The following is a 23,721-nucleotide window of genomic DNA, read 5'->3' on the forward strand; positions in this document are numbered from 1 at the left end:
TGTTATCCGGAAAGTTCCGAATTAGGGAAAGGCCATCTCCCATAGACTCCATTATAAGCAAATAATTCTAATTTTTTTAAAAATGATTTCCTTTTTCTCTGTTATAATAAATCAGAACCTTTTACTTGATCCCAACTAAGATATAACTACCTCTTATTGGGGGCAGAACAGTCCTATTGGGTTTATTTAATGGTTAAATGATTCCCTTTTCTCTGTAATAATAAAACAGGACCTGTACTTGATCCCAACTAAGATATAATTACCCCTTATTGGGGGCAGAACAGCCCTATTGGGTTTATTTAATGGTTAAATGATTCCCTTTTCTCTGTAATAATAAAACAGTACCTGTACTTGATCCCAACTAAGATATAATTACCCCTTATTGGGGGCAGAACAGCCCTATTGGGTTTTTTTAATGGTTAAATGATTCCCTTTTCTCTATAATAATAAAACAGTACCTGTACTTGATCCCCACTAAGATATAATTACCCCTTATTGGGGGCAGAACAGCCCTATTGGGTTTATTTAATGGTTAAATGATTCCCTTTTCTCTGTAATAATAAAACAGTACCTGTACTTGATCCCAACTAAGATATAATTACCCCTTATTGGGGGCAGAACAGCCCTATTGGGTTTATTTAATGGTTAAATGATTCCCTTTTCTCTATAATAATAAAACAGTACCTGTACTTGATCCCAACTAAGATATAATTACCCCTTATTGGGGGCAGAACAGCCCTATTGGGTTTATTTAATGGTTAAATGATTCCCTTTTCTCTGTAATAATAAAACAGTACCTGTACTTGATCCCAACTAAGATATAATTACCCCTTATTGGGGGCAGAACAGCCCTATTGGGTTTATTTAATGGTTAAATGATTCCCTTTTCTCTATAATAATAAAACAGTACCTGTACTTGATCCCAACTAAGATATAATTACCCCTTATTGCAGGCAAAACAAGCCTATTGGGGTTTATTTAATACTTAAATGATGTTTAACTTAAGTTATGGAGATCCAAATTATGGAAAGATCCCTTATCCGGAAAACCCCAGGTCCCGAGCATTCTGGGTAACAGGTCCCATACCTGTACCACTGCCCTGTATCCCTTCCCATATCTCTGCGGCACGCACCCCCTGTCCCTGAAATTCTCCACTTGCCCGTGTTCTGAAGGACTTTCTAGCAGAAAAGTTAGGAACAGACAAAAGGGGCATAAATCAAATTCATTCTCAACCCTCATAGGGCGAGATTTATTCCTAAATCATGGATGTTCCTTCCTAATTAAATTTAAATGAATTTTATTCCTCTCAAGAACGTTAATAGAAACGGCAGGCCTTTTCGGAGCTTAATATCCTTGATCCCTGTCAATAATTATAGCGGGTGCCTAATAAAGGCTGATGGGCAGCGCATTTTAATCTATACATTCTTATTCTGTCTCATTAACGGTAATGAATGGATTGGCTCTCCATGCGGAATCGGCTCAAAGACTCCGCGTTAATCAAGGTTTCTGAAAATAAGTCGCCAATGTATTTTTGGTGCCTTTGCCTGTCACTCTCCCGTGGTACCAATCTGGCAGGTCCCATTCTCACCCCTTATTTATGGGATCTTTTTCAATTTCATCCCTTTGCTTATTAATAGTGCTGTTGTATATTTTCTTGAAATCTCTTTCCTTTGGGGTGAATTAAACAGTAAAAATCCAACCTTTCTGCGCATTCCATTATTTGCTCTGTGTCTGCGACTGCCGCCCATTCGCAAAAATACATTTCAAGGACTTTTGCATGTCTTGATATCAATTAACCCTTTCGCTCATGGGTTCCTTCCACAACATGAATGAAAAAAAGATACAAAAACTTAAAGTGGGGGGGTATATAAAAAATAAGTAAATCATGTGACACCATTAAGCTCAGTTTACATACTGACAGGTACTTACATATTACTAAAGGGAAAGGACACCCAAACACAACTTAAGCTTTTTTAAAAGTAAACATAATTTCAAGCGACTTTGCAATATACATCAACTAACAAATATGCAGCCTTTTCTTACTGTAATATGGTTTGGAACAGTTCCCTAAGCCCCACCCCCTGTTCCCCTGCTGATCTGGCTGGCTACTTTGTGACTCAAATAAAATGTTAAGCTGCCCATACACGGGCAGATCGATCGCCAAGCGAGCGGATCTTCACCCGATATCCCCACCTATGGGTGGACGATATTGAGGAACCTGTAGGCGAATTCGATCGTTTGGCCCTGGGGCCAAATGATCGAAATCAAACGGCGGCAATGGGGTAGTCGGTTCGGTCCCCCGTTGATGCGGTCCCTGATCCGACTGAATTTTCTAACCTGGCTGATCGATATCTGGCCAATTTCAGGCCAGATATCGGTTTGGCCAGGCCCCTCGTTTCTGCCCCTGCACTGGCCGATAAGCTGCCAAATCGGTCCAAGGGACCGATATCGGCAGCTACAATTGGCCCGTGTATGGGGACCTTAACAGTAGTCGCCTGTCCTCAGCCTGCCTTCAGCCTGCATCCTCCCAATCCCACAATTCCCTGCACACATGATGTCAATAAGGAAAGGAACATCACAGTGCAATGCATTGTGGGTTATATAGTTCCTGCATGCTGGCTGTAAGCTGTGGAGAAGTTGTTACAATTTGTAACATCAATGTTTTAGTCCCTCCTCCCCTGCCAGGATTTTAAATGATGCATAAAGAGAAGAACTTTCGCTGTTTACCAGCGACCTTACATAAGCCTGCAGTGTAAAGCCGGCCATAAACACACCGATATTATCGCATGGAACCTCGTTTTGTACAATATTCGGTGCGTGTATGGCGGCTCGAAGAGGCGACCGATATCACAAAAGGCTGCGGATATTGGTCGTCTTGTCGACGGGCTAGAATATTTTGATTGGGCTCCACTGAAGCACCAAAATCTACGCTCAGGGCTGAATCGGCAGGTGGAGATGGACTTTCTATTGTTTCTACCTCCATATCTGATGATTCAGCCCTGAACATCAATGGAGGGTGGGAACGATCTTCCGTGCAATGGTCGCACAAAAGATCGGTATTGCTACATGTATGGCCACCGTAAGGTTGCTGGCAGAATCCGCCCGTGACCCGCAAATGGTGTGCCGAGGTCGGCCCTAACTCGCCCGACCCACGGGTATTGGGCTGGCCCGCACATCACTACCACCTGTGGACAAGAACAGTGAGGGTCCCTCCCCCCCATTCACACCACCCACCCTGTTTAAACTGTAAAGTGAATGTTCCATCAGCAATGAGGCCTGTGGCCTGCCATGGTACAGGAACGCTGCCCCTAAACCTGCTGGATAAGTCTTGGGGTGCAAGCACATTACTACTCAGCATCCTATTGTAATAATATGTGGGGCCTCCATACCTCCCAGTTTTCTAGGGTTATCCCTCTTTTCTGGGGTTCAAGTTTCCTACAAGAAATTGGTTCCAACAGGGTGATATTAGTATCTTTAAAAGTACCACCGCTCTTTTTTTTTTTTTTTTTTTAAATGTGTATGGCTTGGATTCCTTCCCTATCGCTTATGGGAGTTGGATTTCACCATTGCTTGTCACCACAGCTTTAGTATTCCCCATAGGCCCCTGTGTAACTGGCGGCCAAGGGCAGATATCACTGCGCTTACACCCAGTCCTGCAGTTATGCATTAGGCGGTATAGCTGCATTACTTAGTAGCGCTCGGTAGGTGGCGCTGTGCGCACCCCGCTCCTCTCTGTGATCCCTTACTCTCTGCACTCACGGTGCGTTTCGTTCCCCACAATATGGCGGCGCCCAGAGCAGGCGTGGGGCAGGGGCCACGAATGAAGGCTTGTGGCTGAGCGTTAGGATGAAGCGTAAAGCGGCTGGCCGGGATGGCTCCGGCCGGATGAAGAAGCTACAGCTCTCTGTACAGGAGTTCGTAGAGAGGACTGAAGGCGGGGGAGTCGCAGAGGAGAGCAACTTTCCGGGAAACCCTGGGGGGAAATTAAAAACTCGCAAAGAGCTAAGGAAGGAAAAGCGTCGGGAGAAGAAATACCGCAGGAAGGAATACTATGAACGGCGGCACCTAGGGCCCCAAGGGGGGCAGCCTCCCACAGCCCAGGCCCCTGATAGGAAAGAGGGGGCACAGGGGGAGAAGCATGGAGGGAAAGTCTGTACCGCTAAAGGGGGGAATAAACCTCAGGCTGCACTGGGGGAATCTGATAAAAAGCCCAAAGCTGGAATGGGAGAAACTTCCAGGAAACATAAGACTGGAATGGGTGAGTCTGCTGGAAAACCTACACTTGGAACAGGAAAAACTGCAGGGAAACCCAAGGCTGGGCCGATCAAGAAGAGCAAAGCAGCCATCATGGAGGAGAAGAGGAGGAAAGCGCTGCTGGAAGCCAATGAGAAGGAGGAGAAAGAGATCAAGCGGCTGGAGAGGAGTTTGAGGATGAATAAGAGAAAGAACAAGAGTTCTCTCCCACAGTCATTCACTCAGGATGGGCTGGATTATATTCTGGGGCTGTTAGAGCCAGGGGCATCAGGCTCTGGCCTGTACGAGGATGAGGATGAATTGGGTAGTGCCGCAGAGAAGCTGCACAAACTTTCAGAGAAGTTTAGTGAAGGGGAGTCCAGTGATGATGAAGGGGATCAGCCCATGGATCAAGACTCAGGGGATGAGAGAGAGGACCAGGAATTGGTTGAGGAGGATGAGGACCTGGGTTCTGCTGAGGAGGATGGGGACCTGGGTTCTGCTGAGGAGGATGGGGACCAGGAATCTGATGAGGAGGATGAAGAGCTGGAAACAGAAGATGAAGAGGGAGACCAAGATTCAGGAAGGGCATCTGAAGAGAATGAAGCATCTGAAAAAGAGTTGGGGTCTGAAGAGGGCCGGGTGCCCCTTGATTCTGGAGAAGACAACCCCACGGTATGCATACATGTTTCAGGTTTGGGTTTTGCATAAGCTATGTGATGTACACAAGCAGTGTTTGTTTTATTCAATTGCTTTATTATTATTTAAGTACTTGAGACACAGGGTGAAAGGGAACAACAAGCCGGCACAGGAGGGAGCAGACCCCCAGTGATAATTTGGTAGTACAGCCATAGTTTCCTGCAGTCTTTGAATAGAACCAACATTTAATTGTATAGCTTAACTAACCCTTTACAGTACTTCAAGCCATCAGGTTTTCAGATTTTGTAATTTAGGGAGTCATTCAATAAAGGTGCAATCTTGCTTTAAATTAACTTTTAGTATAACATTTGCAGTAATATACTGAACATGTATGCAATCTATCTTAGCAACCAGGATGCGGTTTGAGTGCCAGATTGGAATATAAATTGGAGAGAACTGAATAGAAAAATAAGTAATAAAAAAAAGTTACAATAACTAAATTGTAGCCTTACAGTGCAGAAGTTTTTTGGGAGCTTGGGAGTCAGTATCCGCCAAGAACCAGAAAGCATTTTAATTTGGAAACTATAAACTGGCAGAAGAGGTAGGCAAATAATTCAATACTTTCAATTACAATTGATATTATAATATTGAACCATTATGCCATATATGTTTTTCTACTCATAGAAAACACAACATCTCACACTTTCCTTGGGGGGGAAAAAGCATCCATTTACCTCTTCTGTGAACAAAATGCCAGCAGCGGCCCTTGCTGCCAGTTGCTAATGTATCATTCTGCTGAATACAAATGAGCTCATTTACAGAGACCATGGGAATCGCCAGATTTCTCTTTAACGACATTTGATAGGCTAGTGTCCCACACATTTCCACAATTCATTTCTAAAGCTTAAAAATGAATGAGTGACTCAACAGCCCTATAACAGTAATGATTTAGGTTGCTATTTTCGATCTTGTTAGGCCATCTTTTAAGTGTCAGTGACACTGCACATGCTCAGTGTGCTCTGGGCTGCTGGTGAAAAGCTAAGGTAAGGAAATCAAGCAGAAAATGAGGTGGTTCTGTTTTAAAAGTTGATGCTACAGCTCTCCTTATTGTATTCTGATATAGTACTGTGCTGGTTTCTGAGCTGCCTTTTAATGTGCATTTTAATTAATTACTAATTAGCCTTGCCATGAACTTTATGTTGTGTGTGTATATACTATATATTGTATATGTTCATTAATATCAGTACCCCTGCGGAGGCCACCCTATCAAACGTCACCACTTCTCCCCTACCAGGAGTACTCCATTAGCATAACCTGTGCTTAAAAAAATAAAGCACCGCAGGTTTGGTGGGCGCCACCTTGTGCTGCTTAATTTTTTTCCAAGCGATTGTCTGGTCTGGATTGAGGTCTGGTCTGAAGATTGAGTTTATAACAGTGCCTGCCATCCCTAGTGCACTGCTCTGCTTATTTAAGGAAAACTATACCCCCAAACAATGTAGGTTTCTATAAAACATATTGTATAAACAGCTCATATGTAAATGTATATATGTATGCTTCAACTAAATAAACCATATTTATATAAATATACTTTTTTAGTAGTATGTGCCATTGGGTAATTCTAAATAGAAAACTGCCATTTTAAGAATTCAGGGCCGCCCCCTGGGATCATAGGATTCACAGTACACACAAACAAGCCAAGCCACACATACATGCTAGGCCCCATCAGCCAATGAATGGGCAGAGTTCTGCCTTGCGCTCCCACACTACTTCCTGTTACAGTTACAGTTAGAGCTGCATCACTTCCTGTCAGCTGATCTCTGAGGCAGCACACAGCCCATCACTAAATGGCGGCTCAAGGGAAAGGATGTAAAAGGGCAATATTTACTGATATATATATTCCAGTTTGGTAAGATTCTTTAATGGGTCACTTAAAGGAACAGTAAAAAATGAAAGTGTATAAAAGTAACTAAAATATAATGTGCTGCTGCCCCACACTGGTAAAAGTTGTGTGTTTACTTCAGAAAGTCTACTATAATTTATATAAATAAGCTGCTATGTAGCCATGGGGGCAGCCATTCAAAGGAGAAAAGGCACAGGCACATAGCAGATAACAGATAAAACACTATTGTATTCTACAGAACTTATCTGTTATCTGCTATGTAACCTGTGCCTTTTCTCCTTTTTTCCAGCTTGAATGGCTGCCCCCATGGCTACACAGCAGCTTATTATATAAATTATAGTAGTGTTACTGTAGCAAACACACCAGTTTTACCAGTGCAGGGCAACAGTGCATTATATTTTTATTACTTTAAATCTTTTTTATTTTTTGGTGTTACTGTTCCTTTAACATAACATAAACTATCTGTTGATTAAGTATTCATTCTGGGGGTATAGTTTTCCTTTAATGCCAGGTTAGGCAAAGGGGGCATTATTGGTGGGGTGCAATTGTGTTGTTCAGGAGAATAGAAGGGAGGCCTCTCTGGGCCCCACAGCAAAATCATTGTTGGGCACCCTAAAACTCCGGTCCTAGTAACCCATAGCACCCATTCAGCAGGTAGCATTTAAAGGTCTGACGCACATTTGATTGGCTATAAATTAATTACCCCGGAGAAAGCTTTGTGCCTGTTATCACTTCCCCTGAGTTGTCTCGGAGATGGAAGTGGAAAGTTATTTAAAAGGTCCTCGTCTGCGATATTAATTACACACGTTTCTCTTTGACAGCATCCGGGAGAGCAGGGCTCCAAGTATATCCCTCCACATCTCAGGCAGGCTTCCGCAGCTGCTGACGCAAAGAGGAGGGAAGAGCTGCAGCGGCTAAAGAAGAGCGTGAAAGGGTTAATGAACAGGTAGCGTGTGGCTGGGCGCCTAAATATTGGGCAATTGATTGCCCTGTGGGGAATGAGCTTGCCCTCTCTCCTGAGTTGTGTGCGCTCTCTTGGCTCCAGGCCTGGAGTGCATCAAGCTCTTTATAGTTCATATTTTTAATTGACAGAAGGAAACTGCATGAAGCTAAATCACTCAAGCGCGAGTGCTAATTAATTTACACGTGTGTTTGGTGCGGGGCTCCCCGTGCCATTGCCTGATATATGAAGTTTCCCCTTTATACCCGCAGGTTTATATTTTCTCTTTCTCCTTCGCGGCGCACTTTGTTCTTGTCACTCACAAGTATTGATGTCTGTACGTTAGCAGCAGATTCCCGTGGGCTCTGCAAATGAGCTCATTTGTCTTCAGCAGAATGATACATTAGCAACTGGCAGCAAGGGCCGCAGGTGGCATTTTGGGCACGGAAGAGATAAATATATGCTTTTTCCCCTCAAGTAACTTGTGAAATGGGAGTTAATATGTACTAGCACTATGGGATATGGTGAAGGCTGATGGCACTGCCCGAAATAATCACCTCCTGTCCACTTACATGCTCGCTGGATACCCCTGTGCCAGTGTAGTAAACCCTATTTATGCACCCTTTCCCTATGGGGAATGTGTCTTATTTCTATTATGGATCCTCAGGAATTTCTTAATAATTTAGTTGAAGGGTAACTCTGACTTCTGAACCCCACACAGTACAGAAACCCCAAACTGAAATCACTGTAATCTATTCCTTCAAAAGTATGAATAAATACCATTTTTATATGCTGAAATCCAGCTGCAAGACAGTTCTTCTCTTTCTGCATCATTTGAAATCCTGGCAGGGGAGGAGGGACTAAAACATTGATGGTTTAAATTGAAACAACTTCAACACTGATACTGACAGCATGCAGGAACTACATAACCCATAGTGTACTGTACTATGATGTTCCTTTCCTTATTGACTTGTGCAGGGAATTGTGGGATTGAAAGGATGCAGGCTGAAGGCAGACTGAGGACAGGGGCTTAGGGAACTGTTCCAAACCATATTATTACATTTATAATCATGAAAAGGCTGCATACTATTTAATTGATGTATATTGCAAAGTTGCTTGAAATTATGTTTACTTTTCAGAAGTTGTATTTGGCTGAAGTTCCCCTTTAAGTATGTTTTTTTTTTTTTTTTTTTAAATCTAGTTCACATTTACTCTACTTTTAAAGGCATCTAAAGACTAATAACACTTTAATTGTGCATTTATTGCACTGCAGAAAACTACTGTACATATTTTCATGTACAGCAGCCCTATAGATAAGATATTATTGCTTCTAATTGCTTGATCACCCAATACAGATTCTGTGCCTGAGGCAGCAGCAGGGGGCGCACCTACAGGTCAGGGTTCTTAGTGGGGACACACATGCAGTATGGAGCTTGCGTATTCTGCCTGAAGAAGGGGTGGGTGTAGGATTAATAGTAAAGAGGCCAGGATTAATGGTGTCTCCTTTATGCTTTAGGCTGAGTGAGCCGAACATGGCTTCTATAAGTGGGCAGCTGGAGGAGCTGTACATGAGCAACAGCAGGAAGGACATGAACGAGACGCTCACACAGGTCCTGTTAGATGCCTGCATCACTCCCGCCAGGATGCCTGACCGCCTCATGATGGAGCATGTGCTTCTTGTCTGCGTCCTGCACCACACTGTAGGCATTGAGGTAAGGAGAACAGGCCTTCCTAGCTTCTTCTGAGCAAAGCACTGTGGCTGCTCTCACTCTCTGTTCCGGAATGTTCTGTGTACACAGTGAGATGTTACCCTTTAAAGGACATGTAAACCCCCCACAAAAAATGTGAACAGCCTCTTTGAAATCTTTAGATACCTGCCACTCCAGTCTAGCAGCCAATGAAGAGATGGTATTGTTGGTTCCCATAGAAGCTCTTCTCTAGCTGTCTGCTCCTATTTTTTTCCTAACCTACTTTCCTGAATGCAGCTTAACCATTACAATGCTCAATCCAAGAAGGACTTGCTGTATTCTTCCCCATGTGAAGCAGCCCAGTACAACATGATTTCACACCAGCACAATATTTTATCAGCTCTCCAATTTTGTATTTCAGCTGCTAACTGGTTGATAGGGTCTTATTTACCCTAGCAACCAGGCAGCAGTTTGAATGAGATATATGAATAGGAAAGGGAGTGAATAGAAAGAAAAGTAATAAAAAGTAACAATAACAGTAAAATTGTAGCCTCACAGAGCAATAGTTTTTTGGCTGCTGAGGTCAGTGACCCCCATTTGAAAGCTGGAAAGAGTCAGAAGAAGCAGGCAAATAATTTAAAAAAACTATAAAAATAAATAATGAAGACCAATTAAAAAGTTGCTTATGATTGGGCATTGTATAACAAACTACAAATTAGCTAAGGTAAACAACCCCATTTACATATGGATCATACTTCCAAGTACTTTTCAAATATTATAAAATAAAATATTGTGGTCCTCCATTATTGGCTGTCATGTCTTTAAGGTGTCCATAAAGAGGCGATGTCGACTGCAGACTCAGCAAGTCTTGAACGACTCTTTGCCCAAGAGCAGAATTATTGGATCTGATCTGATTGGATCTGAGTGTGATTTGGCCCACACCTTAGCTTAAATAAGGGCTTCTTTTACTTAAATATCCTGTTTAAATGCTAGTTGTTTAATTAATGCTTAATATGTTCGTTATCACCATTGCAGGTCGGAGCACACATTCTGGAATCCACAGTGAAGATGTTCCACGACCTTTACCAAAAAAGCACAGAAAGCAAAGAATGCGACAACCTCCTCACCTTCATCGGGCACCTGTACAACTTCCATGTGATGGAGTGCTGCCTGCTGTTCGACATCCTGAAGAAGCTGCTCTCCACATTCACAGAGCGAGACATCGAGCTGGTCTTGCTAATGCTGAAAAACGTGGGCTTCTCCCTAAGGAAGGATGATGCTCTGGCCCTGAAGGAGTTAATTAGCGAGGCACAAACCAAAGCCAATGAAGCAGGCAAGAAATTCCAAGACCAAACCAGAGTAAGCGTTGGGCTGGCTTGTACTTTAAAGGGGTGGTTCAACTTTAAGTTAACTCTTAGTATGTTATAGAATGACCAGTTCTAAGCAACTTTTCTAATTTATTTAATTATCTAAATCTAATATTATTTTTTTATAGTTTTTTTAATTATTTGCCTTCTTCTTCTGACTTTCCAGCTTTCAAATGGGGGTCACTGACCCCGGCAGCCAAACAACTGTTGCTCTGTGAGGCTGCAGTTTTATTGTTATTGAAACTATTACTTAATTTTTTATTCTAGTCCTCTCCTATTTATATACCAGTATCTTATTTAAACCTCTCCTAGGTTGCTAAGGTAATTTGGACCCTAGCAACAAGATAACTGCTGAAATTCCAAACTGGAGAGTTGCTGAACAAAAAGTGAAATAATTAAAAAAAAACACAAATAATAACAATGAAGACCAATTGCAGATTGTCTTAGAATATTACTCTCTACATGAAGGTAATATTTATAGTAGACATCTTGTCATGTATTTTGTTTTATTTATTTATTTTTTAAGGTTAGGTTTATGCTTGAGACGATGTTGGCGCTGAAGAATAACGATATGCGCAAAATTCCCGGTTATGACCCAGAACCCGTGGAAAAATTAAGAAAATTGCAGCGTTCTTTGGTAAGTCAAGTCCAAGGGCATGGTACAATTATATCAGTGGTTCTAGATCCCTAGTGTGGATCCCAAAATCTAGGGATGCTTGTTGTGTTTGTCATGGGTGAGATAAATACAGGCACTAAGTAGGACCATAAGGAACCAATACGCACTCTCCTATTCACAGAGCAGTAACAGGAAGTGAAGAATCTAAACATGGCCGCACCAGTTTAGGCCTGGAATCCCATGGCTGCCATTAGATTTGAAGTTTCAGTCAATCAAAGAAATGAGTGTGATAAGAAAAGATTGAACCATGTATGATATGTTCTAATATAAGAGGCACCCTTAGCTGCAGCAGTTGAGCACCTTTAGCACCCTGCTTCTAGCTGCTGCTCTGTAGGGCCCCCTATTTGCACCCCATCCAAAGACAATTCTGATGGGTAAGAATTAATGGCCCTTATTGCTTTCCCAAAGGTACATGGCAGCAAGTCTGGCAGTGACACTCGGCTCCGTGTCTCTCTGGAAAATCTCCTGGATGCAGATAAAGTGGGGCGCTGGTGGATTGTTGGATCTTCATGGAGTGGAGCGCCGATGATTGACTCATCTACCAACAAATCCCAGCAGCTTTCTGTAGGAAAGGTATTCTAACCTATGGACCTGAATGTGTTTTTTCACCCTCTGTATCTATTGCTCTGCAGACTTCAGCTGACACTGAGCCTTCCCTCTTTATGGGTCCCCTATTCTTTGAACTATGCTTACAAGGGGCAAGTTCACCTTAAATTGTGATTCAGATAGTAATATTTGTTTTTCTTTTTATAGGTTTTTTAAATCATTTAGCTTTTCATTCAGTAGCTTTTAAGTTTGGATTTTCAACAGCTGTCTGGTTGCTAGGGTCAAGTTAACTCTAACAACCAGGCAGTTGTTTAAATAAGAGACTGGAAAAATAATATTAGAGGGCCAGAAAAGAAAGCTAAGTGATAAAAAGTAAGAGTTATAGATTTTTTGGCTGCTGAAAAGAGAGATGAGAGGAATTCAAAAACTAGACAAAAAATGGAGACCACCTAAAAAGTTGCTAAGAATACAAACCCCCATATGTAATAAAAGGCCCTAAGTTTGCCCAGGAGCAGTAACCCATAGCAACCAATAAAGTATAAACCAATAGCTTTTTTGCTACCTGATGATTGGTTGCTATGGGTTACTGCTCTTGGGCAAATGTAGTGCCTTTTATTGCATAACCCCTTAAGAGGTTATGGTGAACTACTCCCTTAACATCTTTCAAGTTACTTGGGCACACTTATACAGATATGCACAACAGCCCACCCTGGCTCCTACTTCACTGTAGCTTGTCCCAGGGGGGATCAGCCCCCCGATAGCTTCAAAGTAACCCCCAATCTGACTGGCACAACAAGACCATGCAATGTGGGGGTCTATAACTGAAGGGGCACACCTCTAAACATTTAATTTGACTAAATAAATGTATTTCATGGGCCTTTTGTGCCGGTCAGTTTTGTGGTTACTAGGGCATGATTACCTTGAAAACCATGCAGTAGTATGGACGTATTAATGGGAATTGAATAGTAGAGAGCCAGAATAAAAATATAAACAGTAAACTAAACAAGGGAAAAGAGGACTCTATTATTTGTAACTTTTTAGTTAGTCTTCATTTAAACTTACTGTATGTTTATTTAAAGGGGAACATCCCCTTTAAGATTCATTTGGTTGTGTTATACCTTTTAGGTGTATCACTGTCTGTCTCCTTTATTTGCATTATTGTCCATTTTTCTAAATCATAAACATTTCAAGACTTAGATTTTCATGCTGCTTCTGATTTGCTTTTACTGATTTTCATTGATTGGTTAAAGCCAGTCCCCCCCCCTTAGATTTCACCATTTTTCTGTTATTCTGTAATGTCCTGTACCTTATACTGTATAATTTCTGCAGGGAACAATGTGCTACCTAAAGTACTGCCTGTTGAATGTAAATCTTTACAGAATGTCACTGATGTTTTTCACTTCTAATGCCCTTAATATGTTTAAGGTGGGGGGGATATCTATAAAACACAAGTAAATCATGTGACACCATGAAGATCAGTGTATGAGGATATAACTGACAGATTATTAATGGCTATTGTATATGTTTACTCCCCCCCAAAGGTAAGTTCTAAGATCATGGACTTGGCTCGCAAGCAGAGGATGAACACCGACATCAGGAGAAATATATTCTGTGTTCTCATGACCAGTGAGGATTATTTAGACGCCTTCGAGAAATTGTTGAAGTGAGTACTAATGCTTTGCTGTTGTTAAAGGGGAAATATCATTTATTTATTTTAAAGCACGTTTCTGGGTTGATGTGTACTTTTATCTGCACGGGGGCTGCCATAGTGATTCCAACTACACATTTATATTAGTGCATATGATTCTTGTCCTATTCATTTTCCAGATGGGCACTTGGGCAAGGAAATGGGGGGCAGGTTGATCGGGAATGGTGGGAGCTGAAGGCAGCACCCTCAATTTCTATTCTTGGTATAAATGTCTATGTTTTTTTTCCTGTGCAGGCTGGGGCTGAAGGAACACCAGGAGCGAGAAATTGTCCATGTCCTCATTGACTGCTGCTTTCAGGAGAAGGTGTTTAACCCTTTCTATGCCTTCCTCTCTAGCAAGTTCTGTGAATACGACAGGCGTTTTCAGGTATTGCTTTTTGTTGTGACACTAATACATGACTGGCTATTTGGTTGCACAGTGGGGATCTGGTTTTGCTTTAGTAGTTTCCAACAAGAAGACAGGATCCCCAGTGGGGAAGCGATGTCCTAACATACAACAAAGGAAAAGGACAGTACAGGGGAGAAGGAAAGCAGAGCACTGATCCTTTCTATTTAACTGAAAATGTATCATCATTAGCTTGCTACCTTACACTTCTTAGCTCCTAATGGGGAATAGAGAAGGGAATGTCCTATAATATATTGACATGGGTTAGTGTGGCCTCTCTGCCTTGTGGGGTAACAAAAAAGAGCATATGAGCTGAGAACAGGACAAATAAAAGAAATATATATATATATATATATATATATATATATAGTTTGCATATGTAAAGGGACAGTATAACACCCTGTTCCACATGAGTTCAATGACTGAGGGCTTGTGCTGAACATACTTTTAGCCTATTATTTTAATCACACCTATACAGGGAAATTGAGGCTACTCCATGTTTGGTCCTTGTGGATTGATAATTAGATTACCTGAGTTTTGATAATCCCCCTTGCATTATGGACTCCTGTTTATCTGTGCAGTGGTAATCCTAATTTATCTACCTATTCATTGTACCATGTCAAAAAGGGGTTCTACTGCCCCTTTACCACACCTATTTAGTTTTAACAAGTATACTTGGTTAAAGAAAGGCATATGATTCCCCTACCTAGTGCACTCTTACCTTCCAACAGTTGTGTGGGAGCTTTCAGAAGGTGATCAAGTAACCCAAGGAGTTGTGAATTTGAATTAGAGAGACCTATACTCCTCTGCTTGCCAAACCCCATATCTTTGACATCAAACCTGGTCCAGCCAGCCAGGAAAAATAGTGTTAGACAGGGCTGAATAACCATTTACAACTCCATAGAAGCTAAGTAAATAACTACACATTATTGGTAAACATCAATTGCATGTCTTTCCTGCTTTCCAGATGACTTTCCAGTTCAGCATGTGGGACAAATTTCGGGATTTGGGAAGTTTATCGGCGGCCACATTGAGCAACCTTGTTCGTCTCGTGAGTCACCTGATTAAAAGCAAGTCACTTCCACTCTCCATATTTAAGGTAACTGTAACATTAACCTTGTTTTCTGATTTAAATGGTGCCAGTTGGATTATGGGTGCCAGTATGAAGTCTTCATATAGGTGGCCCCTTTAATTGTGGTCAAAATAGAATCAAATAAAATAGTGGTCAAACCGCCATAAAAATGGTAGAATGATTAGATTTGGCCCATTACTTTTTAGATACGAGACAAGCAATGTACCTGTTAGAGATGGCATAAGTCCTCTGAATGGGTTCCATGATGTTGGCAGAAGCTTCAGTAGCGTTTGTGTATGGGGGTGCATCGCCAGAGCCCCAATATGATTTCAGTGCTGGATTTCTCCTTGCAGGTGATTGAGTTTAGTGAGCTGGATAAAATCAAAGTCTCTTTCTTGCGTCAAGTTCTGAATCAGCTGTTGATGGATTTGGAGGCAGAAGACCTTGTTCAGATCTTTGGAAAGTAAGTTGTCTATAAGGAATGTGCTATTCTGGTACTGAGGGGCTGTGCAGCGTTGGGGGGCCCTGCATAATGACATACAGAGTAGATATGTTTCACACATGTCCAGAAGTTTCAGTGCTCCACCAAAACAATACAGGACCCAGGGGCAAGTTACAGACCCTATGTGTAGTTGTCTGCAATAAGTGACAAACCTCCTTTTGTGACTCCAGTCATACCGGTCCTCAGATCAACACTGGGTTATGTGATTAAAAGGGGCGGTTCATCTTCAAGTTCACTTTAGGTTTGTTTGTTTGTAGAATGGTCAATTCTAAGCAACTTTTCAATTGGTCTTCATTATTTGTTTTTCTATAGTTTTTGAATGATTTGCCTTTTTCTTCTGACTCTTTCCAGCTTTCAAATGGGGGTCACTGACCCCAGCAGCCCATAAACAACTGCTTTTTGAGGCTACAATTTTATTGTTATTTTTTATTACTTTTGTTTCTATTCAAGCCCTTTCCTACTTATATTCTAGTCTCTTATTTAAACCACTGCCGGGTTGCTATGGTAATTTGGTCCCAAATTAAATCATGAAGACCAATTGCAAATTGTCTCAGAATATCTCTCTACATCATACTGAAAATTATTTCAAAGGTGAACAACCCCTTTAATATCACATCATTTATAAAGTGTCAATGTATTCCGCCTCACTGGGTAATAAATGGGTGTATACATTAAACTTAAAGATTGAAATTCAATATCAGCCAATAACTCATAGCAGAGAGGGTCCTGCCTAAAAGACATTTAATCCTTACTTGAAACTGTCCAGTGTATTTGCCATTGAGCCATAATACCCTTTCTTCTGATCTCCGGGTATTTTTCATATGAAATTCTCTAATGGTGAATAAGGCACAAAAGAGCAAATAACATCACTATTTGTAAAATGTAGGCTCCTGGATTTTGCAGTCTAGGGGGTGTACTTAGGTCCAGTGCCTAAACATTTTTCCTGGTTCTTTAGTTATTAACTGATCTTCACAGAGAAGAAAAAGTCATTTTGGCATTTTACTGCCAATAAATTCGCAACATTAGTGCCACCTAAAATGCTATATTTATTCTGCAGAAGCTTTACCATACCTGAGAAAAGGGCCCTAGAAGCTCCCTCCATTTATTTAAGATTGCAGCTGCCATTTTAGCTCGGTCTCCATAGCTTCCTGCTGTAGCTCTAGCCAATGGTAGCTCAGATCACACATTCTGATGGGAGGTGGAATAAATTCTTATGGGAGCAAAAAGCAAAAGCAAAATTCTTATGGGGAAGCAAAAAAAGGTAGAGGGAGAGAGGAGGGAGCTGCACAGACACAAACGGAGAGGAAGTCTGATACCGAAGAACATGTTTACATAAAAGAAGACAAGAAATTCTGTGTTTCTTTTGATAGAGGACTCTGAGTGTTTATGGCTGTATTTACACAGATCTTTCTGATAAAGCTTATTTAGTTTTTACCTTTCCTTCTCCTTTAACTGGTAGCAACAAATAACCATGGAAAATATACTGATCTGCTCTTTGAAAGCAAAGGTTGCTAAGGGTTATTATCCCTTTATTCACTTTGTATATATATATATATACAGTATAGAGTTAAACCTGCTCTGTTCCCCAATGCAGGGTCTCTGAGAACCCCAAGCTGAGCATCCTGAGAGAAGGCCTGAAGCTCTTCCTTACACATTTCCTTCTAAAAGGCGCCCGGGAGAGGAAAGACAAAGAGGACTCGGATGCTCTGATCCAGAGAGTGGATTTAGCAGTGAAAGCTTTACAGTCCAAGGAAAACAGGCTACGGCTGTAGGAAGTCTACGAGTCTGTGTCAGCTGCCAGTGGGTCAATGTACAGCGGCAACCGGCCATGTAAACTGCTTCCAGCGACCCTCCTATTTTGGGTGAATCCATAGTAATGATACCTCTGACCCACAGGAGCGGTCCCTATGGCATTCTGTACAGCCACAGCCAAAGGACCATGATGGATTTTGTTACTGTAGGAAACCAATTAACAGCAGCATAGGGCATCACATGATCAACATTTTGCCTGCTGCGGCACCTCTTGTGAACAGAGATGTACCATGTGTAACAGCTGCAGGATTTACTGCTCCTTATTTAGGGAGAAGTGGACATGGCAGCTTCCTAGGCCCAGTTTTACCAATACCAGCTAAACAGCTGGAAAATCCAGAGCATGAACTGTAGGGGGCAGATTACTTTAACCCATTTAGGCTCTTAACTCAGGGACTAATAACTCACTGAGCACAGTATCCATGGAACCAACACATAGAGCTCAATTTGTACACATTTCTATATATTTAAAGGGGTTGTTCCCCTGAGCGCTTACTTTGTCTCAGAATGTCAAGCTGAATATCATACGCAATTTGCCGTTGGTATTTACTTTTTATTTCCTGCAGCTGTGGAGTTTGGCTTTCGTTCAGCAGCTCTCCAGTCTGGAAATTTGACAAATATCTGATTGCTAGGGTTCAGATTACCCTAGCAACCATGCTAAATAATAAAATGGAAGACCAGTTGAAAAGTTGCTATGAATTAGCCATTCTATAACATAGTCAAAGTTAATTTAAAGGTGAACCACCCCTTTAATATATACATTCTGCAACTCAGTCATGTTTACTGTATTTTTTTTGGCTACTAAGTTATTTGTTGCCCTTATACAGTATTGTGTAAACAGCCGTAATTGTGGCACAAACCACTAGATGTCAATAAAGAAACATCTTGTTGTATAGAGGAGTTTCTGCTGTGGGGTTATTATTAAACATACAGGTTTCACCAGCAGGGCCACAGTGCCGTTCTGCGTGTATAGCAGCCTCCTCCAAGTACAAGGGATTCCCATGAAATTGCTGTGACTTGTATATGACAAGCTCCTTTCTTGGTAGTAGGATGTTTTCTTTATTTACAGTTATTGTAATATGGCAGCAAGTGATTGGTCCGGCTATTTCTCCTGCAAACCTTGACAGTATTGTGATCCCCCAAGGGGCCCTCTTTTTCTTAGCTGGGTTCCCCAGATGTTGCTGGACTACAGCTCCCAGCATTCTTAAACATATGAGTTGTTTACTGAGAGAACACAGTTGGGCTCATTTTATTAACACTGGGCTACAACCCATGAAAATGTTGCATTCATAAAAAGCCAGGCTGCTGCTGGTTACTACTTGCAAGCAAATTTTCCCAGTGTTGATAAATGAGCCCCAAGTGTGCACAGTGCAAAAAAAAAAGGCTGCAGTTGAGCATTAGTGCATTCTGCCTTTACTGTATTGCTGCAGGTCCTGGTGCGCCAGGGTCAGATTGGGTTTGTGGGCCTAGCGGGGCCGCTGCCCCAAAGGCCTCCACACATGTACATTATACTTGTCTTCAGCAAGTTCTGGGACAGGAGGTCAGGGGGGAGCGCCGGTGGGGATCTGGTCCAACCCTGCGGTGCTCTGTTTCAGGTGCAGAGACCAGTGACTTCCCCAATGAATACTGTTCTAACTGCCCCCTACCCACCCCCCACCCCCTTACTTGCACATCATTTCAATCCAGAGCAAGGAGCACAACTTACCCCAAGGCATGAGTGCTTGCAAAGTGGAATGTTCTTGCTCCCCTTGGCACTCTAGCACTTGCACCATGGGGTAAGAGTGGATCCCAGTGAGCTATAGGCCATTTACTACTTGGTCCTACAAGGGGATTTGTGTCCTGGTCCAAAGGATGTTCCCATTACTCGCTGGTATCCTAGGCCTGAAATTATTGGTTTTAACAAGATTTTAAAACTCTAGGTTATTCTGATGCAACCCCAGCAAACACAAAGGGCTGATTTACTAATAAAGGTGCTCAATTGCCCCAGTGCAGCAACCAACCAGTTTCATTTCCTAAGTGCCACCACTTGGGAAATGAAACTGAAGGCCTGGTTGGTTGCTGCACTGGGGCAATTGAGCACCTTTATTAGTTGATGATTGATTAAACCAATTGCTGATTGATTGCTATGGGACTTAGATTGTTAGCTCTGCTGGGCCAGGGACTGGTGTGAAGGATATTTATAATGATATCGGTGTATGTTTGTAATCATTTTATGTACATGTTTTGTGAATTCACCCAAACGGCAGAAGTTACAACAAAGGTTAGTAACACCCAGAATGGGCAGCTCTGTGCCTGTGTTTTACTCACAGTTTTCTAACCCCATAGAGCACTTCCTAATTCCTTACTCGCACATTAATTCCAGCCGCAGTGAACACAGCCCCTCTTATTCCCCACATTTGCTTTTCCTTGTAGATAATTCTAGGAGAGGGATTCCTTCCATTTAGAGTTTTCCTAGCTACTGTGGCTCAGTTTTTATGTGAAATAACAGGGCTCCGCAACACTGGGGCCAGGGGAACCCCATTTTGGAAGCTGAGTGGGTGCACATATTGAGGCGTGCACAGACAACATTCCATTTGCCTATATATTCAGTATACATGCAGGCATGCAATGCAAGTGCTAACAGGGAAAAACTACCCCCCCCTCCCACTTCCAATGTACCCCCTGCAATATGTCGATCTCCCCTTTAATCGGACTGGAATTCCATTAAAATGATGCAATATTTGATATCAAGCCTCTTTGCCAAGTCTGTATTTTAATATCTAGAACCTTCTACTCTTAACCTCTCCTTTGCAGTGCTCTGTGCTTCCTTTGGGACCAGCGCTGTCTGTTATGGCTGCCCTGAGAGGGGCCACTCTCGCTGGCTCTGTGCAATGACAATGACGATATAAAGAAATGCCACAAGCTGGGCCAGACTCGCACAAGGGGAAATTATTTCTCCATATTGGGTTGCGCCGGCTGCTTTCTACATCGGGATAAAAGATTTAAAAGGCCAAACTGGCTGAAACGCTCTCCGACGGTTCCATATTAAAGGGAGCGCGTCTCAGGGTTCAGGTTTCTGCCGCTCTCGTTCCAATGAAAGAACTTTAAGGGGAAAATGTGTTCCTTTTATGAGCAGGATTAATCTTCCATTTATTTCCCTTTAAAAACACAGCAGAACATCTCAGTTCGGTTAACTATACGCAATATTTATTTCTTATTTTTCGTGCAGAAATGGAAGCTGCCATACTGTTTCCCTTAGGTGAAAGGTTTCTGGACTTTGGTTCATATCTGTTGAATTGACTGAGGGTCTGAATGCTTCTGCAATGCACCGTATAGGTATCAAAGCACAAAAAAGATATATAAACCCTAAAAACAAGTTAATGTGAGATTGTATAGGGTACTATTGTGAGCACTTTTTCCAATTTACATTTTTTTTTGTAGTTTTCAAAATATTAGCAGTTTCTACACAGTTTTTACTTTACTAATATAAAGATTTTGAAACAACAGCACCACCTGGTGGTTGATTTTGACCAAATCGGACACAGCAGAAAATTTAGTTAGTAAGAGAAGGAAAGTCTTGTCATTTCCTCAGTCGGACTGGGCCGACATGGCACCGGGAAAGAACCTGGTGGTCCCATTCCCCCTGCTGGTAACTACATGTGTAAGCACTTCTCACCCTCCCATCCCAGCCGCAAGAAGGAAATGCATGGTGGGGGGAAGGGTTCGACATCAGGTCAAGCGTCTGGGGTGTGGGGCCCCCAGGCAGTAGCCCTGGTGGGCCCCAGACACCCTAGTCCAACACTGGCAACACCACAGGGCTTTCCTTTTCTCACTAATTCAATTTTATGGCAACTGTGTCGGATTGGCTAAAATTTGCAGGTGGTGGTGTTGTCCAAATTCTTTATATTAGTAGAGTAAAAACTGCTAATATCATGAAACCTAGAAAACAAAACTTTCAGTTTCAAAAGCACTCCTTGAACTTGTTTTGTGGGTTTCCATTAACAGCAACTAGCTGTACCGCAGTCCCTCGTTCCAAATAGTATATCTCTTCAACCGAATTTTAAAGGGCAAGTTAACCTGTGTTTGAAGTTTTAGAATCGTGTAGGAGAAGTGACACCTTTAGTGTGTTTTCCTGGACTTTTTATTCACCTTTTAATACACAGGTCTATGTGTTACATTTCTATTCTAATATATCTAAACATACAGGAACATGGACTGGTTCTTTCATTCAGTGACCTAAGCAGCTCCCTCCTTTCTGGTTGGTTCCTCTCCTCAACATGGTCCTATGAGTATCTGATAATGTCTTCCTTTTGCTGGGTACTAATTCCAAGATCCTCCCTGGTTCTTCTCTCCTCCCACTATTCCCCTGAATGTCCCAGCATTCCCTGGGCTATAGGCTACCCCTTCACAAGTAGGCTTACTCCCCTGTCAGTACCAGTTCCTGATGAATTTAGTGGTAGGAAGAGGGTTCACGGGGGTGTCTGGAGTGCTGGGGAGGCAACTGGGGGGCCATGCAAGGGACAAGGTTGCATTATTGTACCAAGGAAAAGAGTTCTCTCAATGACTTATCTCACAAAAAGGATAAATATTCCGTTTCTTATCTTCCCCCTACCTGCAACTGTTTTCACTCCCCTGTGTGAAAAAAATCACAGCTGTGACTTGCAGTTATGCTGCATTCTAAAAGTATCTACTCACAAGAGCAGGCCACCTGAGAAGATGCTACACAAGATGTCCTCAATGCTCCTATGGCCAGTATGCCGTCCTGCCCCCTGTACACAACCCTGCCGCCATCTTTGGAGGCCATGTACAGCAAAGGCCTTCCCTTGTCGTTTAAAGCTAAAAACTTGGGCAGAATGGTGGTTAAACAGAACCCAAATACTATACAGTATGCGAGTGATGGAAATATTGGCCTCTGGAGCTGTGATCCCAGGATATGACCAACATTGTCCTCTGGGGCAGATGTTCTACCTGTATAGCAGCAGCCATATTTCTGTACTTGTTATCTACATAACTGACCCCCAACCCAACAATGGACCATACGTTAATTCGTTAACCGTTAATCTCTTTGGAGGAAGGAATTCAAGCAATTAGCCCTGATAAAAAAAACATCTTATGGTCCACACGAGGGATGAACAGGGTTTAACACCTTCCCACCTAACATTGAAGGCATCAGTTTAAGGTTCTGTTTGTCATGGAAAGCCAAATAGGACATCTCCAGTTGTGTTTGTAGAACTTCACATAATTGGTTGACCTTCCCACCGACCCCTGGGTGTAAGGTTTCGCCTGAGCGGCTCGGCTGACCTTGCAATACATCAGAAAGGGCCCAGGTGAATGCTTTGCTGGGATTTGGGGCCTATTGACTGTGTGTCTAATGGGACATAAAAGTAGGTTGCTCTTGTGTGTACTTAGACTGATAACAGGTGATAACATCTCAGGGGGCTTTTTGTTCTGACACAGCTGGACAAACAGCAGTTGGCTAAATTACACCACAATCAATAATTGATACTCTTTAATCCCACCCCCCCACTCAAACAATCAGTCTTGCTAATTATGTTCTAGGAGCTTGTTTTACTGCTTGAAGGTCTGCGCGCCACCTGTATGGTCCCCTCAGCAAAAGGGCAACAATATCTGAGCTGCGGGGGGGCTCATTAAGGAACGTCCTGGGCCGGGAATGAGTAGTATGATGAAGGCTGCACTCCAAATAATGCTGGAAATGCATATTGTTAATGACCAGGCATAGTACCACAATCATAAGGGTAAAGGTCCCCATACACGTGCCGATTCTAGCTGCGGATATGGGCCCCTTAGACCGATTCAGCAGCTTATCGGCCCGTGTATGGGCACTACCGACGGGCCTGAAATTGAAAATATTTGCGGCTCTAACCATAAACCTACCGACGGGCCTGCCCAACCGATATCTGGCCTGAAATCGGGCAGATATTGATCGGGCAGGTTAAAAAATCTAGTCGGATCGGGGACCGCATCGGCTCGTTGATGCGGTCCCCAAACCGACTTTGCCTAATCCCGTCTTTAAAATTCGACCGAATTAGCCTGGATTCTCCTGATATCGCCCACCCATAGGTGGGGGATATTGGGAGAAGATCCGCTCGCTTGGCGACATCGCCAAGCGAGCGGATCTGAAGGTGTATGGGCACATTAAGACACTTGTTCTCAGTTCCCAGCATTAGGGAAAATAAATATGAATGAATAGAATCAATGAAAATATTTACACAGTTAAAGCCGTGGTAACTATTAGTATATTGTAGCAACTTTGCAA

At 42.4% G+C, this 23,721-nt stretch overlaps 1 protein-coding gene across 1 annotated transcript; it reads left to right on the plus strand.

Moving 5' to 3' along the window:
* Positions 1-3,752: 3,752 nt before the first annotated feature.
* nom1 (nucleolar protein with MIF4G domain 1) lies at positions 3,753-18,360 on the plus strand. Its single transcript, XM_012964243.3, has 11 exons — positions 3,753-4,908; positions 7,594-7,718; positions 9,229-9,424; positions 10,436-10,759; positions 11,294-11,404; positions 11,852-12,016; positions 13,531-13,652; positions 13,932-14,064; positions 15,050-15,181; positions 15,508-15,617; positions 17,251-18,360. The coding sequence occupies exons 1-11, from the start codon at positions 3,847-3,849 to the stop codon at positions 17,426-17,428; spliced, it is 2,658 nt and encodes an 885-aa protein (XP_012819697.1). The 5' UTR covers positions 3,753-3,846; the 3' UTR covers positions 17,429-18,360.
* The last annotated feature ends 5,361 nt before the right edge of the window (positions 18,361-23,721 follow it).

Source organism: Xenopus tropicalis, chromosome 6 (genome assembly GCF_000004195.4).
Source record: "Xenopus tropicalis strain Nigerian chromosome 6, UCB_Xtro_10.0, whole genome shotgun sequence".
NCBI classification, from domain to species: domain Eukaryota; kingdom Metazoa; phylum Chordata; class Amphibia; order Anura; family Pipidae; genus Xenopus; species Xenopus tropicalis.

What these genes read in the sequence shown, in the direction of transcription:
- nom1 (XM_012964243.3), top strand. Translation starts at nt 3,847, where the DNA reads ATGAAGCGTAAAGCGGCTGGCCGGGATGGCTCCGGCCGGATGAAGAAG. An exon ending in GTGAAAGGGTTAATGAACAG is followed by an intron (nt 7,719 to 9,228) that starts GTAGCGTGTGGC and finishes TTTATGCTTTAG; the next exon opens with GCTGAGTGAGCCGAACATGG. An exon ending in AATACGACAGGCGTTTTCAG is followed by an intron (nt 14,065 to 15,049) that starts GTATTGCTTTTT and finishes CCTGCTTTCCAG; the next exon opens with ATGACTTTCCAGTTCAGCAT.